This window comes from Larimichthys crocea, chromosome XVII, assembly GCF_000972845.2.
Source record: "Larimichthys crocea isolate SSNF chromosome XVII, L_crocea_2.0, whole genome shotgun sequence".
In the NCBI taxonomy this organism is placed as follows: domain Eukaryota; kingdom Metazoa; phylum Chordata; class Actinopteri; family Sciaenidae; genus Larimichthys; species Larimichthys crocea.
Window position 1 is genome coordinate 20,227,252 of NC_040027.1, and position 17,442 is coordinate 20,244,693.

The window sequence follows — 17,442 nt, forward strand, 5'->3', positions numbered from 1 at the left end:
TGAAACAGAATTAACCTGGCATGTTATAAGCCCCGGGGCGGTAGACACAACCAGACACAGGCTGTACCTTATTTGAGGTCAGCTGCCACAGACAGTGACACACACACACACACACACACACACACACACACACACACATACACATACAACCGAGGCAACAGAAGGCTTATGGAGGTGAGTGGGTGGACCTAAGACATGATCTTATAAACAGGGTCACTGTCGCTACAAGCTTCACCTCCTGTTCTGTGGGACCAGCACTGGTTGTCCGTTCAACTCAAGGCACTCTGGGGTTGAGTTAAACCAGCAAAGTACTCTATCTAATGCTCTGCGTGGGCAGTCTTCCTTTCTCCTGGTTATGTGCAGAAGAGGTAGGAAGGAAGGAAGGATGGGAGCTTAAATCTGCAGAGTGGAGACAGGGAGGGAGAGAGCGGAAGGAAGAAGGAGGCAGAGATAACAGACAAGAAGACACAGGGAAAAGGTGATAAGGAGGATGAAGGATGATCAGTGGAGGAGAAGATGATGGCTGCATAGAGAGTTAGGAGCTTGCGAAACCGGTAGGTGAGGAGGAGGCAATGAGACCAAATAAGACTGACATCGATGTTGCGCTGGCAGCTGTACCCAGCAAGGTTACTCAGGGACATGTAAGCCATGAAGCTAAATAAACAGAGCAAATACAATCTTACTCCCACCAGCCCACAGGGATTCTAACTTAAACCTTGGCTGAGCCACAGATTGACTCAGTGATTTCGTGTTAATTGCTGACAGGTTTTGGAAAAACAAAACCGTAGCAGCCATCAGCAACCAGTAGGTGATGAGCATGAAAACAAATAGTAAAAAGTGGTTTCATTTAATAGTATCTGCCCGGGGGATTTGTTTGGCTTTTTTTTGTTGTTGTTGTTGTTGTCCTTTCACGAAGTAAGGTGTATGATTTGATTCGCTTCTCAACAGCAACTAGCATCAGTTTAGCCTCACTGAGAGAAGCAGCAGCCAGTCACCACACCCTGCATTCCCTTAAACACACAACAAACAGGAGGGGGAAGACGAGATGAAGGGAGACAGAGGGAGACAGAGAGAGAGAGAGAGAGAGAGAGAGAGAGAAGAAAGGGGGGGAAAGAGAGAAAATGAAGATAGAAAAACAGAGGTATCCACGGCAACAGGCTTCTCTTCCAGCCAAAAGTCAATGCTATAAGACGGTTACTGGGCAGCTGAACTATGTCTGTAACATACACACACAGAGGCTACAGCTTTGTGCTGTATATGAGGCTAATTTTAACCACTACCTGACAGATCATATCTTATCATTATTGTCAAAGGCATCACCTAAAAATGTTTATGACTTTGTCGTATATTTGAATGTGTGGTCATATCTTGAAGTAATGTTGATAGACATAAATGTGATACATTACATACATTCTTTATATTGTTATATGCTATAAATATTTTTATATAGTGGTGATAGTTTTTTTTTTGTATTTGGGGTCATCACATCAGGTGATGGAACAATGTTGGTCGGTGTGCTGTCTATATAGAGCTCCATGTTTAATCAATCTGTTTTTAAAACCCTGCATCTAAAAACCAGTTGATGTTTTAATCAATTACGCATAATTTTTTGTATTAACTTTTCTCTTTGTTCTGCCCGAAAGTGCCTGACTTCTTTTCTGTGACTTAAAAAGCACCTTAAACCTGCAACAACTGATGTTTTGGACACTTTTAAGTTGATAGCCTCTTACACAGCTCCGTTTTTGGTCTCCACCAACTCCAAATAAAAGCTTTAGTTTCAAAAACTTCCCAAATAACATTGCAAAAAAGTTCTTATGCTTGGTTGAGGAGGAAAAGTTGATGTATTGATAAAAGCAAAATGCAACAACGTGCAACAGATTTGGGGAATAAATCAGTAAATTATATGTCCACTGAAGACAGTTCTTCAAATTAATACATCAAGCGTGAAGGTTTGCTTTCTTTACATTGTCCTACATATGTTTTCCCCAACTGAGGTTTGACGAGCGCTCATTTAATTATGTCATCTTGTTACGCCTTCTTCCTCCAGCTTAAGATAAATCCTGACACTGGAGAATTGGCAGCTGTTTATCTCGATGCACCAACTCCTAATAATCCCATAACAATACTGAATGGAGTCGTGAATTTTCTCTAAATTCAGATAAACTTTGTGCTATTTTTGGATAAAAAACTAGCTTGTGTCTATCTGCTATTTGTTGCTGGGTTGGTAGTATACAGTGGGTTTTTCATTGAAAACAGCAGCCAGCTGTGGCCACAAATGGCACAATGGGAGTAGTGAAAGTCAATCATAACAGCAAAGTTGTGAGGCAGTAAACAAAACAAGACCTCTGCAGAGCTGAGGGGAACTCCACATTCTGTGATAATACTCTGTGATAATACAATCTCCTCTATAAGCAACCTCTGTCTTCTTGTCAGTTGTCACCTACCGACACAGCAGGTCCTCTTCCACACTGTCCACCATGTTGAACTACAACATGGCTCTACAGTGGCCCACAATGGACAAACTAAACACTGGTACCAGATAGGGCCTTTCACATTTTTCAACATAGTTTCTCCTACTGGCCTTAGTCTGCACTTTCTGAGTGCCTTTGTAGTTATTACTGATTTGGCCTCTGCAACCTTTTTGATGCACTCGTATATTCTGCAGTCTCAAAAGTGTGTTGACTTATCTGCCCAAGAGCCTCCAAACAACAGATGGGTTATACCTGATATGAGTGATATTCCCTGACTAACCCCAGGCCTTTTAATAAAGTCTCTCCATAGAATACAGAACCAATCAATACTGGATTCACCATAAGTTACACACTCAACAAGTGTCTTCAACCAAAAACCCGTCCTCTCCCCTGCTCTGTGCTGTTTTGGTTTGTGACGTTAATCACGGATCGTCTACCAGCTTTCGCAGCTCGTGAGCAATCCTGTGAGTCACAGTGACGCTGGCACTCTGCCTCGATTCCTCAAACATGCGTGTAAAAATAGACATGGAGACAGAGTGTGATGCCCTGTGCATCTGTGAATACGCTCAAGCCCAGACTGGATCCAAGCCCCTGTGATTATTATTACATAGAGGTGAAAATCAGAAGGAATCACAGGCATCTGAGATTGGCTTATTGGAAATCTGTGAATCATCAGCTGCCTGTGTGTGTGTGTATGAGTGTGTGGTAAAGACAGAGAGTAAAATTGAATATAAAGACACAGAACAAAGCCAGGCGTGTAATCCCCATTTGGAGTAAAATTAACTCTATTTAAGCCTGAGGAATGAAAACACTGATACACACTACAACTTCAAACTGTGCCGTTAATAAAATATCCATAAGATGAAAGATGCTGTCAAATGAATGGATTTAATAGACCTGCTGCACCAAACACAGTTCAATCTTTCTTTAATTCCACATCACCTCCACACCACAGTGGCCTGTTTGAGCCAGCCGATCAATCCTGAGGATAAATAAATGCGGCCATAGTTCAGCCAGCCCTGTGGGTAAACCATATCAACTCAGAGCCACAGCCAGCTCGTATATATACCTCTCAGTCAGGAAATGAAGAGGCAGCCACAGTACCTGAGGCCCAGAGATAACCAGAGAAGGAAGGTGAAACATACAATATGTGTGATGTTTTGCGGATTGGTTATATTCATCTTCTCTGCACAGATTGGAGAGCAGTGCATAGTTGAGCATAGTGCAAGGCTGCAATTACAAGCCTCATTTTCTTCTGATATGTTCACTGTAAACATGCTGTCTCATTAAAAGAAGTAAAAAAGCAAGAATTAAGTAGAAAAATGTTTTTATAATTGGAAATAAATGAGAGTAGCATCATAACTACACTGGGGACACACGGGTCATTTCCTTGATAATTTTCCATTTCCATTTTTCATGCAAGGATTGAATTTAGTTAGAGGGAAATTAATGGCGTTTCTCAAGGATAAACTCACCCTAGAGGCATATACAAAGAATTTTCAACCTAAAATGCAGCCTTAATTCAATTTTCATGTATTTCAAACCCTGGTTAGGCCTCTGACATTTGCCATAAAAGCATAAAGTCATTTGTAGCATTTCCTATCCAGTAACCGAAAATGCCTACCTGTCTTGACACTTAAAAACTGAAAGCCTGACAACCAGCATGCATATGGTTATTTTTGTGTGCCCTGATGAAACAAACTATTAAATCCATCAATCAATTATTTAGAGGTGTACCATCTCAATGGGAAACTTCCCACTGCGGGAGATCCCAGTGGGGATCAGACAGGAGGAGCAGCTGTAAGCCCTCACCAGGCCTGCTACACTAAACTCAGGCCACACGCTTAATTAGCCCTGCCTCTTCCCTGCCAGCCCTCCATCAGCCTTTCCATCGACCCTCAGGCAGGTAGGCTGACAGTCAGGCTCACACATACATGTTCATGCATATTTAACTACCTCTTACTCCTGTGAGCATGTCAGGGGCATATAAGAGAGAATACGTACTCAAATAAAGATCAAAACATAGTGTAAGATGCTTTCATAAGCCCACACACAGCACTCTGAGTGCTCAGTCATGGAGACCTCTGGATGATTCCTGAATTGATCATCTGTTGTTAATTGAGCACTCAGAGAAAAAAGAGCCTCTTATGGTGAGGTGACAGCTCCAAACACAGGGCTGACCTTTTACGAGATGTCCTGCAGAGATGGTGTGTGTGTGTAAATATGTGCATATTTGTGTGTGTGCTCCTTTATTTCTATTTCTGTGTGAACCAATACGTTTTAGACAATGAAAGATGAAAGCAAGTACTTTTGGGGGAGGTGAAGATGTTTAAAGGGCCAGTATGCAGTATTTTTCTGTCATCTAGCAGATATTGATTGCAACTGCCTTGCTTCACCTTCCCATTTCCCTGCGTGCAGGAGAAACTATGGTGGCCAGCGTTTGGTTTGTCCATTCTGGACTGCTGTAAAAACATGGCAACATGGTGGGTAATGGGACCCAATATCCCGGCTCATTCTAAGGTAAAATGAAAATGGAAAATGAAATTTCTCCTTAAATGAAGCTTTTCATTGTATACAGTGGGGGAAAAAAATCATAGATTAGTACACTGAAGAGCCAAAATGTCTAATGGGTGACAACCTCACACCAATGACAAGACTGCATGAAGTCACTGCTCCGGGCCAAAAAATAGCCCATCCTATAGTCATCAGCTGTACAACCATAGTGCGTCGTATTAGAGGTATTTTTTTTTAACCTTTAGACAAATCCACGCTATTTGTTTCCCTCTGTTTCTAGTCTGAGCTAAGATAAGCTACAGAGAATCATCACCTAAATCGGCAGATCATCAGATTTTATGGAGCCTTAAAGCAAGTTTCAGCTCATTGTTTAGGCCTGCAGTTTCACTGTTTTGGTTCACTCTTTCATGCTCTCATAGAGTCCTTTTCAGACACAACAGGAAGCTATTTATTTATACAGGAAACAAATCTTTCAAAACCCACCATACACGTCCTGCTCAGCACCAAGCAGCTTGGAGACCCAGGTTTGGTGAACAAAATCGAATGTTTAGCATCTAAAGAGCCAAATATATCCCACAGGAGCCGGTAGAGACCAAAAAAAGAGTAAATATTGAACTTACAGTCGCTATGTGGACAGAAAAACGACTCCAAATAAATGATAATGTTGCTCAGTAAGTGCTGGATGTGTGAATCGCCACTGTTTGCTAAGATGTTAAAGATCTTAAAAGAGGATATGTTAATGTTTTGTTTCCTCTTAACCAAAGAATGTATCAGTGAGTATATTCACAAGTATAATAGATATAAATGTGTGTACCATTATCAATATGTTTGTGTATTTAACGTGCATGAATGTTCACACTCCCAACAAGTTTCCTATACTGTGTATAACAGAGCCACTCATCACAGTCACAGTGGATATTTACAAGAACACAGCGACACTCAACTCAGCATCACTCCCCTCAAAACCATATTAGCGAACAATATAATATAGATCAACTAAGTGAGTAATGACTTGTTGTAATATTATACGGCACAGCGATCAGACATCATTACATATAATTCCTGTTAATGTCTGTTAATCAGATACAGTAGAGCTCATTAGATGTAATGAGACACTCCCTCCATAACAACACATTAACCTGGAGGTTATTCAGTCTGACTCGTTTCCTCCTGGTCACTACAGCAAACACATTATTTTGACTTAAAGCCGTCTGTACTCTTGACGCAGCTTGTCAGATGAGCCTGTAGGTGCACTGTAGGTGTACTATTGTTAATGTAATGACCCAACCAACAACAAATACAAATACGCTTCAACATTTTTTCCCCAGCTGTTGATTGAAATTCATCCTATATCTATTTTTAACCACCTCAATAAATGGACAAACCCAGAGGGAACAACAATAGACAGCGATCAACAATAGATCGTTTTTATAGAATGTTTTTTTTTTTTTTTAAATCAGCAGTGGGCCAGTCAGTCAGTCAGGAAGCAGTTGAATGAAGCAGAACAATAGCAGAGAAGAAGCCACACCTGGCCTGGGCACCTGGTGAGCTGCACAACAGCAGCACAAACACGCCACCAATGGACGCTTGCGTGTGGTCGTCCTCCTCAGCAACAGGCGGAGGAAATTATTTAGTCTCTCCCATTTCAGTAATAGAAGTGTGAGTCATTAGGTTTGAGAAAGCAGTAGTCATTAATGTAATAGCGATACTGAAAGTTAATAAAAGTGTTATGTAATACAGATTTGGATAATGCCACTCTCTGATTTAATAGCTGGTTGTTTATAATGTTTAGCTCAGTCTATTGTGTTTTTAGTGTACTATTTCATATTGTTTTTGATGTTATGTCAAGTGTCTTTGAGTACCTTGAAAAGCGCTAAATAAAATATATTATTATTATTATTATTATTATTATTAGCAGTATCTAGGCAGATAGCAGCAGATACATTTTGGTTGGTTGGCTTGTAATGAGGGGTTGCAGTTATCACAAGGTAAAATAGCACAAATATGACTATCACAGTGTCCTAAAGTCTAAGTATATGTCTTATTTTGTCCCATTACTGGTCCCAAACCCAAATATATTCAGCTTACAATCATATAAAACACAGAATAGCAGCTAATCCTCACATTGGCATCTTTACTCAAACAATGACCAAAATTATTAATATCAAAACTAATTGATTATCCAAATAGTTGCTGATGGATTTCCTCTGATTGACTGACTAATCATTGCAGCTCTAGTTGAGCTTGATATGTTTACTGTATATAACTCTTCAGGAGGGACAGCAGGTCTTCATAGCCTTTTGTTGACAGAGAAGATTTACAGCCATAAACAGAGAAACTCCTGTGTGTTCCTCTAATCCGTTTTCCACTGACACCACCTCCCCCTTCTGCAGTACGTTTTGTCTAGATAGAGATATATTGTCATAACATGACTCAAACTCAACAAAGAATGTCTTCTCTCCTTTATCAAAACCTAATTTCCTGTTGCACGGTGTTGTATTTAAATTAAGCAATCAACTAATGAACCAAAAAATGTATCACTCTTTTTTATCACAGTCTTCAGACTGATCTCTCTGTGTGTGTGTGTTGGTTGAATTTCTCATGTATTGCTCTGTGTGTGCTCTCCATGGTGCTGAAACAGAGAAATTATAGGCAAGTGTTTAAGAGATTCAGCCTTCTGTGAAATCGTAATTACTTGTGGAAATGTGAGATATTTGTATTAAGTTTGGGTGCCACAGATGGATTATAATTTGTTGTCTTTGTGTTTATGTCTATTAGTCAAACTGGAACAATTTACCCACCTTTGTAATTCACTCATACCTGACTTCCTTACACATTGATGTGTTTGTATATTTCACATGTTTAACCGGCTTCATTTGCACCATGAAGCAGAGAAAGGATATGGCCACTCAATGATTTTCTTGGCGTACTTCCTGACCACGTTGTCCTCACCAAAGATGAACAGGGACCTGTTGACGGTGAAGCAGTTCTCCCTGACCGGGATGGGGTTGTACAAGGCCATGGTGCGGGCACGCTGTGCTTTGGTCTGCTTGAAAGCTGGGGAGATGCCACCTGTGGACACGGCCGCTCCATCGCGGTTCCGGTTGCGCTCGGACCCTCCATCCCCTGAGCTCAACAAGCCCGGGACGTCGTCTCCAAAGCGAGCCATTCTGTCAAAAACAAAAAAAAAATCACACGGAAGGGAAGACAAGTGTGAGACAGGAGACAGAAAAGGAGGTTATAGTCTCCTTGGAAAGCAGGGCGCGGTGCTGCGCGTTCGGTGTGAGAGCCGCGAGAGAGTGGCGAGATCCTGACCAGTTTTAGTCCATCATCAGTTTTATTTTAAAAAGAAAAAAAAACGCTCTTCAACTTCTATCTGTTCAAAACATTTACGGATTTGTCTCCAGCGAGGAGCCCAGCACATCGATTCTCTCCGTTCAAGTGCGCAAATAACAAAAAAAGGGACCCAAATCCAAAATAAAAGTACTTCAGTCCCGCCTCATTTAACAATCCGTCTTTTAAAAAAGCTGTGGAAACTGATTCATTCTGCAATGTTTTATCCATCCAAACACAAACAGCTTCAAGAAAAGCTGCAACAGGTCACGTCTTCAGCCATCCTCAGTCCCCTGAGCGAAAAGCAGAAGAGCAGGTTGATCCATGAATTTTTAAATAAACTAGTGCACTGAGTAATTCAGAGCACATCACTCATCTCTCCTCTCTCCTCTTCTGTGTTGACCATCTACCACAAGAGCACTATCCTACTGCGTGCGTAAGAGGACGACCGGAAAAAAAAAAAAAAAAAAAACTTTGGCATTTTCCACGATATTTTTCCCCGAAACAACGCCAACAAAACAAGCTGTCAACTACGTGTCACACAGAGAGGAGGGGAAAAAAATCCTCAATCCGTGTGGTCTGCAGTGGGATGGTGGAGGAGGATGTATCTCTTTCTTCCCCCGCACTGTAAGAGCAGGAGGAGAGAAGACAACAGTGTCTCCTAATGCGACAGGATCAACACACCTCTCCTCTCCTAACCTCTGTCCAACCCCGCACATGCAGTTTGCTCTGCGCAAATCTAGTTAACAAACTGAGTGTGTTTCCAGACAATAAAGAAAAACAGAGACGTGCATTCAACTGAGAAAGTCCAATTCAAACAAATATATCAGATGATATTTTGACAAATAGAGATTATGTCAAGCAAACATATTGAACATTTGACAGCGTGTTAATAGATATTAACAAAGACATTATGCTTTTTATGCTGTAAAATACTAAAAGCTTACTCCAGGGTCACTTTTTTAATGTGACTACAATTTGAAGAGGGGGGGCCACGCTGTGATATTGGCTCCAAGTTGTGTTGTTCATTCTGCGTGGTCACGCCTCGGGGCGGGGAAACTGAATGCTGGTCACGCATCAGATCTGGAGGGGAGTAAACACCTGTTCTGAAATGCACAGCCAGTAAAAGACACTCTGGAGGACAGCAACAAGCATCTTTGGTTAATTACAGGGTTCAGAACCTACTATTGCATGGCATGATAGTGAGGGGGAGTCGTGCCGCTGTGTGCTGGCTGGAAGTGATCATATCTACTCTCATGGGGACGTGGTATTTTCACAATGAAGGAGGGGAAGCAGGAGAGCAGGGGATGATGCATTATGGGTTGGAAGGGTGGGGTGGGGATGATCCATCTGTCAGATGAGAGTCATGACTATAGATCAATTTAAATAATTTTAAAGGATCAATCTGGTGACATTTCTCTTAATGTCAACAAATCTCAATAAACTCTAAGTAAGTTGATTATACTAACAAATTTTGTCTGTATAGCTTCCTTCTTTTTGTCAAAGTCATCCATTATTATTTAACAAGACTAGTGACGTGTCTTGGTTTGCATTCTTCCTTACTTACACTCGCTATTTATTTTTTAAATGGAAAAATGCAGTGTACCGGATGGTGTTCTCATAATGAACAAAAAGGTGAGTGTGGGATTCAGCGGTCACCATTTTGGATATGTAGTGGAAGTGGAGAGATTGTGAAAATGGTGGCGAGAAAGCTGCTGGAGCTAAGTGGTTGCGATGAATACCACAAGATACAAGTGTAAGTTGTACACATGTGTTATGTTTATATTTTGGCGGTCAAATGTTGGTGCTAATGCTTCACCCGAATGCAATTCAGTGAAGAAGTAAAAGCGGTAAAATGTTCTCATTTCTGGTAAGTACATAATGGCCATACTCGAATTGAGACAACACTACTGTACTAATGCAAGTATCGGAAATTAAGACACGGCATAAGAGCTCTTCAGTTGATGGTTTAATATCAGCACTGAGGAGACCACAGACAATCTTGTTCAACATGGAAAGATACAGCCTTAATATACGTTTGGTAAATTCCAGATTTGGAAACCTTTTACATTTCTCTGGCCCTCCTCCATTGTATCTCTAATCAGAGTCCACTTCTGAACCTGAACCTATAGGACTTCAGCAACGCCAATATGTGTCTTGGGCCTCTGCCAGGAGTTCAACCAGATGTGAGGCTGTCAAACTGATGAATGAATACAAACATACCTTTACACAGGACATACAACTTTTATCACATATACGTCCTAACTTAGAGGAAAAGTGAAAACTTTGGTGACGTTAAATGAAAACCTACCAAAGTCAAGAGGATTTATTCTCTGGACACCTTTATTTGTTATTTGTACACTGTCTTCTGTACCAGGCTGTACACATGTAAATGTTTATTTCTGCTGTAAATTTGGACATTTTAACATAAGGACTTATGGAGATTGCTTTGTTCTGTAGCCAGCCTCAAGTGGAACTGCAGTTTTTGAAATTTATGCATTTGCTTCACTTCACAGCCACTCTGTCTCAAACCAAAGTGTTGGACTGACAGACATACCAACATTGCCATCTGCTAAAAACTATTAAAAACACATCCAAACCAGACCTTTGCAGTGGATAACATGTTCCTTTATCATAATGAACTCACCTTCTGCTGGTGTAAATAGCACCACATGTTTATTAATCCACACAGAAAACACCTTATTTTAACAAACGAAGAGATGAACTAACTAAAAAACATGTAGCCTTATTGTTTAAATGATACTCAGGGACTCTACACCAACAAAACCACTGTCCCAAAAGATATTCAACATGTAGAAGATGCCTGATGCCTGAATGAATGCCTTTAGTCATAAAGAGCATCAAGCTGAGAGAGTTGGTGTGAACTCACAAGCCACCATCAGTTACTTTTTTAAACTGAGACAGTAAACTGATTGAAAAAAAAAGAAGTCAAAAAAAGATGAACCACAGGAGAGATTTAACCACACGCTGACACTAATGGGTATTTAGTGATGGTGGTATGACGAAGCCAGTGATCAATGATGTGTGGCCTCCGACTCATTACTGCTCCAACACATTATGAGTATTAAAAATAGACCACATAACAGACAAGTTTCTGACGTCTGCTCGTTATAAATGGTGAGAAGACATGTACAAAAGTCTTTTTTTCCCCAGTTACAAAGACAAGAGAATCACATTTTACTTCCTTTTTGTTATTTCAGCTGAAGTGTGATAGAAACGTTACTTCTACCACTTCCTCTGTGCAGCAGTAAGCGAGTGATATCATTACAATGTTTTCTGCCAGGAGGACAGCGTGCAGCAGGCACAGCTTTCTTGGCTGAGAGGTGAGGGGTGAATTATGGTAATTAGGTGTTAGCAACAGGGATGATTAGGGTGGAAGGATGATGGTTCTTTCCTGGAAAAAGGCAGAGAGCGAGCAGTTAGAGCCACTTTGTTGTGGATGAGGATTTGAGTAGGTAGTTTGTTCTCTAATTATAAAAACAGCTTTTGGAATCAAACTAGTTATTTTATTGAAGGACTCCGATTGAACCCAACTGAAACAGGACTGCAATATATTTGAGACTCAGATCAACCAATTTCAATCAAATCAATTTACTAATGCCTTATAGATCAGTTATGAACCATTAACAATAATAATATATAAAGCAAATCCTTTTATTTGTAGTTGGTATTAAAGTTTGCAGTCATAAATGTCAATACGTGGGCACCAAGATATAGATTAAACAGCACGACAACGACAAAGGTTTGCTTTGGACTGGTCACAATGAAAGGTCACTCAAAAATGTGTAGTTTTATCTTATTTTCCAGGAGGGCAAAGTCATGACCTGCCCTACTCTGCCTATTATTATTGGCTTACCCTGATATTCCTACGAAGGCAGTGAGTATTAGCCAATCAGAGGTAGAATATTGTGGGTTATGAATGCCCTCAGGAAAAAAATGGTATCTGTAGCCCTTTGTGAAATAGCCACAGTTCAGTGCCAAATAAATGTGTTTATTAATGTATTTGTTAACTCTAACTCTGTGGATACTGATGTACAAACTACAAACTCAGTACTTCAAAAGGAATAAAACATCCTTCTCGTAGAAGTAACTGAAAGGATTTTTTAAATATTTATAGTAACTCTAAAATATTCTACTCTAACAGCTGAAATCCAATCAAACTTTTTTTTACTGGGTTATGGACTGGCTGTATTAAAAACAGCAGCCTACCTAGTGAAAAAACAATACAGCAACTATGATTACATAAATGAAAGCAAATATTGGCAGAGAACTGACATTTAATTTGACATTGTATTGTCAATGTTGGGGTATCTTCTCCGTGCGGTAAGAGATGTCGAGCTTGCAAAAATCTAGCTGAGGAACACAGGGTTACCAAGGTTACCCGCTGTCATGACAGCAGGTTGACAGTACTTGCTGTAGTAATGGGACTTTGTGCCACAGGACTGAGGTGTGAACAAAGATTTCAACTCAGAAATAGAACGTATGAACGGAGATACCTGGTAGGCTTGTATTTGAAACCTGGTCATTATCATGCTCCTCACTTGATAGTCGTGTAACTAAATTAGTTACTCACGCTGAGACAAAAATAGTTGCGTGAAAGCCCACATGTGAATTCACAGTGCACATGTGTTTACACGTTTTGGCTATCATACAGTATGTGACCATCTTTTCCTGGCAACATCTCCACAAAGGCTTCACGCTTTGGATTCATCCCACGTTTTCCGTGAGAACTAAACACAAAAACTATTTTCATGCAACAGTGAAGAGTTTACTCCATTTCTGTCCACACAAAACTTAAATTAATTACATCTACAACACACACAACCATGGTGGTTGTTGACTATAATGAACAAAACCCTACCAGTTGGTGATTTTCCATTTGCTGTGTTCAGTTTAGGGTTAGTTTATATGATTACGCTTGAGTTTTGCAACTCGGTCCAACACGGATTTGGAATAGTAAGAAGATGACACATTAATAAGGCATAGCGCAGCTATGTGGTCTGCTATAAATATCGTATTCAGAAACACCACAAGTTTAGTTTCCTGACATGTGCCAACTCAACAAGGACAAAAGGACCCTATAGTATGTAAAAAAGCAGCACAGGACATATATTTGGAGCAGGAATTTAAAAATCTCTACATAGCAAGAAATAAAACAAGTAGGAAAGGATGAAGGAACACCAAAACACATCTTAAAAAATATTATCAGGAGTTGTTTGGTTGTGCAGTTTGAATCCTATATATCAATTCTGAATGGAACAAAAACTAAATATAAACTTGTATTCACACATGTTCATTCATAAACTAAATACCGAGTAGTGTAATTAGAGGAGTGTAAGTACTGGCAGCTAGTGCAATGACTAACGCATACAGCAGAAGACACATTATTTACTGAGAGAGAGACGTCACATAAGGAATCTGTGTGTCTGTGTGAGTAAAACGTGTCAACACATTTTCATCAGTGTGGTGAACCTACTTGTTGACTGTCATGGGAGGGGCTTTAAGTGTACAGGTATAAAAGATCAGTTCAAAACACACAAACATGCTGTGCCATCATAACATCAATATCCTATAGTTCACTGCATTGTTTTTATTCCACTGAGTGTATCTTCTATCTTTTAAAATTCTCAATTTCAGTCTACATTTTCTTTATTTAGGAGGTCTGAGCACTATACAAATAAGAATCCTTGCACCAAAGGATGCTGGGTAGTGTAGTGTGTTGTATAGTTGTCAATCCAGAAGCATTAAGGCTTTGATTGATCACAACAATCTTATTTATTGGCTTGATGTAAACTCTGCATTGCTTTTTTTTCTCTCTTTTTTTTTTAACTTACGAACCGAACATAAAATTGTTTTCTGCCTGTCATTATCAGATTAGTTTCTATAGCAACGAGACGTCCATGAAGAGATGAGCTTCTACACATACTGCCTGCAATTTGAGCAACAAAGTGGTCTTACCCAGTTGTGCTGCAACAACAGTTTAAAACATTTAGCCATCAATGTCATGTTATCCAACAAGCACAAACTCTTTATACTCTGCAGTTTATTATACAACATAAAAATGTCAAGCAGCAACACACACACACATTAAAGATAATGTCAAATAGGCAATTATCACATGGCTGGGAGTATAAAAATACTCTTAGTTTTATGTTTTCAAAGAGTAAAACCTTCCACAACTGCTCCAAACGATCACAAAACAGGGAACCAGATGTGTCATCCAAGTTTTCAGTCACAAGGACAGAGCAAGTTTTTTAAGATTTATCCTGTTTTGCAGTAATTTATGATCCGCAGTCAACATAACAGGACAACCTTAACACAGAGAATGTTTTGTTTCAGACAAGAGCCTGGAAGCTCACTTGGACTATTATCTAAGGGACACCCTTGTGTGTAATCAGTTGTGTGTATCCCTCTCCTTTATATGTCATGTATTTAAGAAGGACTGAGCAAATAAACGGACAGGACGACTGCACATTCTGCAGGATTCACTAGTCAGCAGTTCAGCTCATATTCAACTTCAAGTTGAGGATAAATTACCACAGAGCCATAACTCCCCATCTGCTCTTTGTTTGGTGTTTTAGCCCCCTCTCTCTACCAGTTGATTACATTTTATCTTTCCCACCTCAACCATCCCTCATACCTGTGTAAATTTGCTCCCACTCTTTATAAGCAGAGATTTGAACACACATCTCTTATATTTCCTCCTGTTATTTGCATGTTCCATAAAATATAAGCATATGGGAGGGGTGGATCTCACTAATTACAGGAGACCCAAGACAACCCTTCGATCGAACTGCACTTACAGGTCAGTGTGCGTCAGAAAATACACAATCAATGAAAAGGGGACTGTCGTCCACTTTGCTTTTACACCCAAAAGACATCATTCAATTTTAAATAAAATTTCATTTGTTTCTTGAATTTGCACAGATGCCAGCTTGCTTGGACTGAAATCAAGTCTGTTTTTGCACATCACTTCATAGATACTGCGCAATAATTAACACACAATAATTATGGACTGGTGGAACATGTAGAACTGCATCAGCATAAAAACAATCTGTTCCCACAGTCTGTCCGCACAGCTGACAAACTAATTAATATGAGTGAAAACCTAATCACGTTGGCAAATCTAAAAAACTGAATATTTTAAAAACCACTTTCAGTGGAAATGAGCACAGTTGGAGGTTTGCTTCAATAACTGCATCGGGTTGAGGATAATTATATTAGAATCATAGTTACTAAAACACGCTTTGATTTTTGATATTATTCCCCTATAACAACATCTATTTAACATGGCGTCAGTATGTGTCAGCTTGTATATGAGGTGATGCTCAGATCTCCAAAAACACATATTGAACCCACTAAGTTCCCCAAAAATAACCACTGTGCTGGGTCAGTGTGCCATCGGCCAGACCCCAGAATTCAACATGACACAGAAAAGCTCAAGGCAAACACAGGAGAACGGACAGACGACAAAGCCAGACCTATTGATGTGGTGAGATGAAGGGGCCATGGGGGGATTGGGCTATATTTAGCTTCATTGAGATGGTAATGGTTGGAACATGAGAGGACATTTGTGTGTGTGTGAGTCTGTGTGTGTGGTTTTGCATGCGTCTGGGTGTGCGTTATTGATGAGCTGTACGAGAACCACCATTTGAATTTCTGGGCTTTACATTGGGAAACTGTTTTTGATCATAGAAACAGGAATAATTACAACTGGGTTGGGCCAAATCAATAGTCAACTCTCACTCTAATAACACATCATGGAAATAGCAGCACTGTTGCTTTCTTCCCTGGCCTTGATCGGCGCCTGAAGGAAATATGATGAAACACATTTACCCTGTGGCACGATTTCTCTGCCTGTCTCTCTCTCTCCGTCTCCCTGTCTTACTCTCTCTCACCCTCCTCTATCTCTCCAGCTGTCTTGCCCTCTTTCTCTCCCTCTCTCTCTCTCTCTCTACCCAACCCAGATTTCTGCCTTCCACTGTTGTCTTCCTCCTACTTGTTTCCTAGCAACTGAACTGACATGCCCCCTATTCTCAGCCCTGTGAATCTGTCGTCGTAACCCCAGATTTCATAGAACAACCTATATAAATCACCGTTCCCCGCGGGCACCTGAATTATGGTCACTGTCTGCAGACAAACGACCCGGTCCCCAAGCATGTTGTTAACCTGGTTTTCTGACATAGCAAGTTTAGTGACCAAAGCAACAGTTGGTTAGTAAAAAGGCATGCTAAAATCATCAACCAGATAACAAAACAAACATAAACACTGACATTTATACAGCTGTCTGAGATGCTCAATTAAGTTAAGTAACTTAATCTAGAACAACAGAGAGGAGTGTTTTCGGGTGTGCGACAGCTGTGTTTTTCTCTTATTTCCAAATCTGCTGTGGTGAGGATTATCCTTACACTGACTCTGATTTTGAAATTTGTTCAGAAAACGCATTCGCAGACTTTGAAGCTCAGAGAAGTTGAGCAGCAGACAAAAAACACTGCAGTGCAGTCTTTGGCAACACACTGCCCATGTTAAAATGTGCATGGTGATGCCTAAACAGTAACTGTTGGGTGGAAAAACCTCTGAAGCAGCATTTACACTTCTATAATGTTGTTTTTTGAATCACATGTATATTCTCATATCTAACTGAAATTACATTTAATTTCTATGCCTAAATTTAACTGCAGAGTTTAAATTTTATAGATGAAAACAAGCACATATATAAGCCTGTTTTACTACTGTGTAAGTAAATGTACTACGCATTACTGATTATCAAACTTCTGACAGCATCATAGTTGTTATGTCATGTTTCCTTTCTAGTAAAAAAAGTACATTAAATTGGGAGAGTGTTGATTGTATCTTTTAGTACCTGTTTCTTTAAGTCATACATCAAACTAATGATACTGGAGATTCTGTCTGGGAAACATTACGTTTAAATGAATAATAAATTCATGAAAGCTATAATTAAACAGGTAATGGAGGAATCAATTGTGCAAAGAAAATTGGATATCAGGTAGTTTAAATGTATTCTCCAACAAAGAGCCTCCATCACAGTGCAGGTGGATGGCATTTCTTTGGCTGAGATCTAATATTAAGGCCAATGTCAGCT

General features: G+C 40.0%; 1 protein-coding gene across 1 annotated transcript in view; it reads right to left on the reverse strand.

Annotated features, from left to right (window-relative positions):
- The window catches only part of cacna1ea (calcium channel, voltage-dependent, R type, alpha 1E subunit a), a 94,855-nt gene that overhangs the window by 55,200 nt on the left and 22,213 nt on the right, over positions 1 to 17,442 (reverse strand). The window contains exon 4 of the mRNA XM_027290347.1: positions 7,889 to 8,155. Coding sequence (XP_027146148.1) covers positions 7,889 to 8,155 — 267 coding nt within the window. The remainder of the gene's footprint in view (positions 1 to 7,888; positions 8,156 to 17,442) is intronic.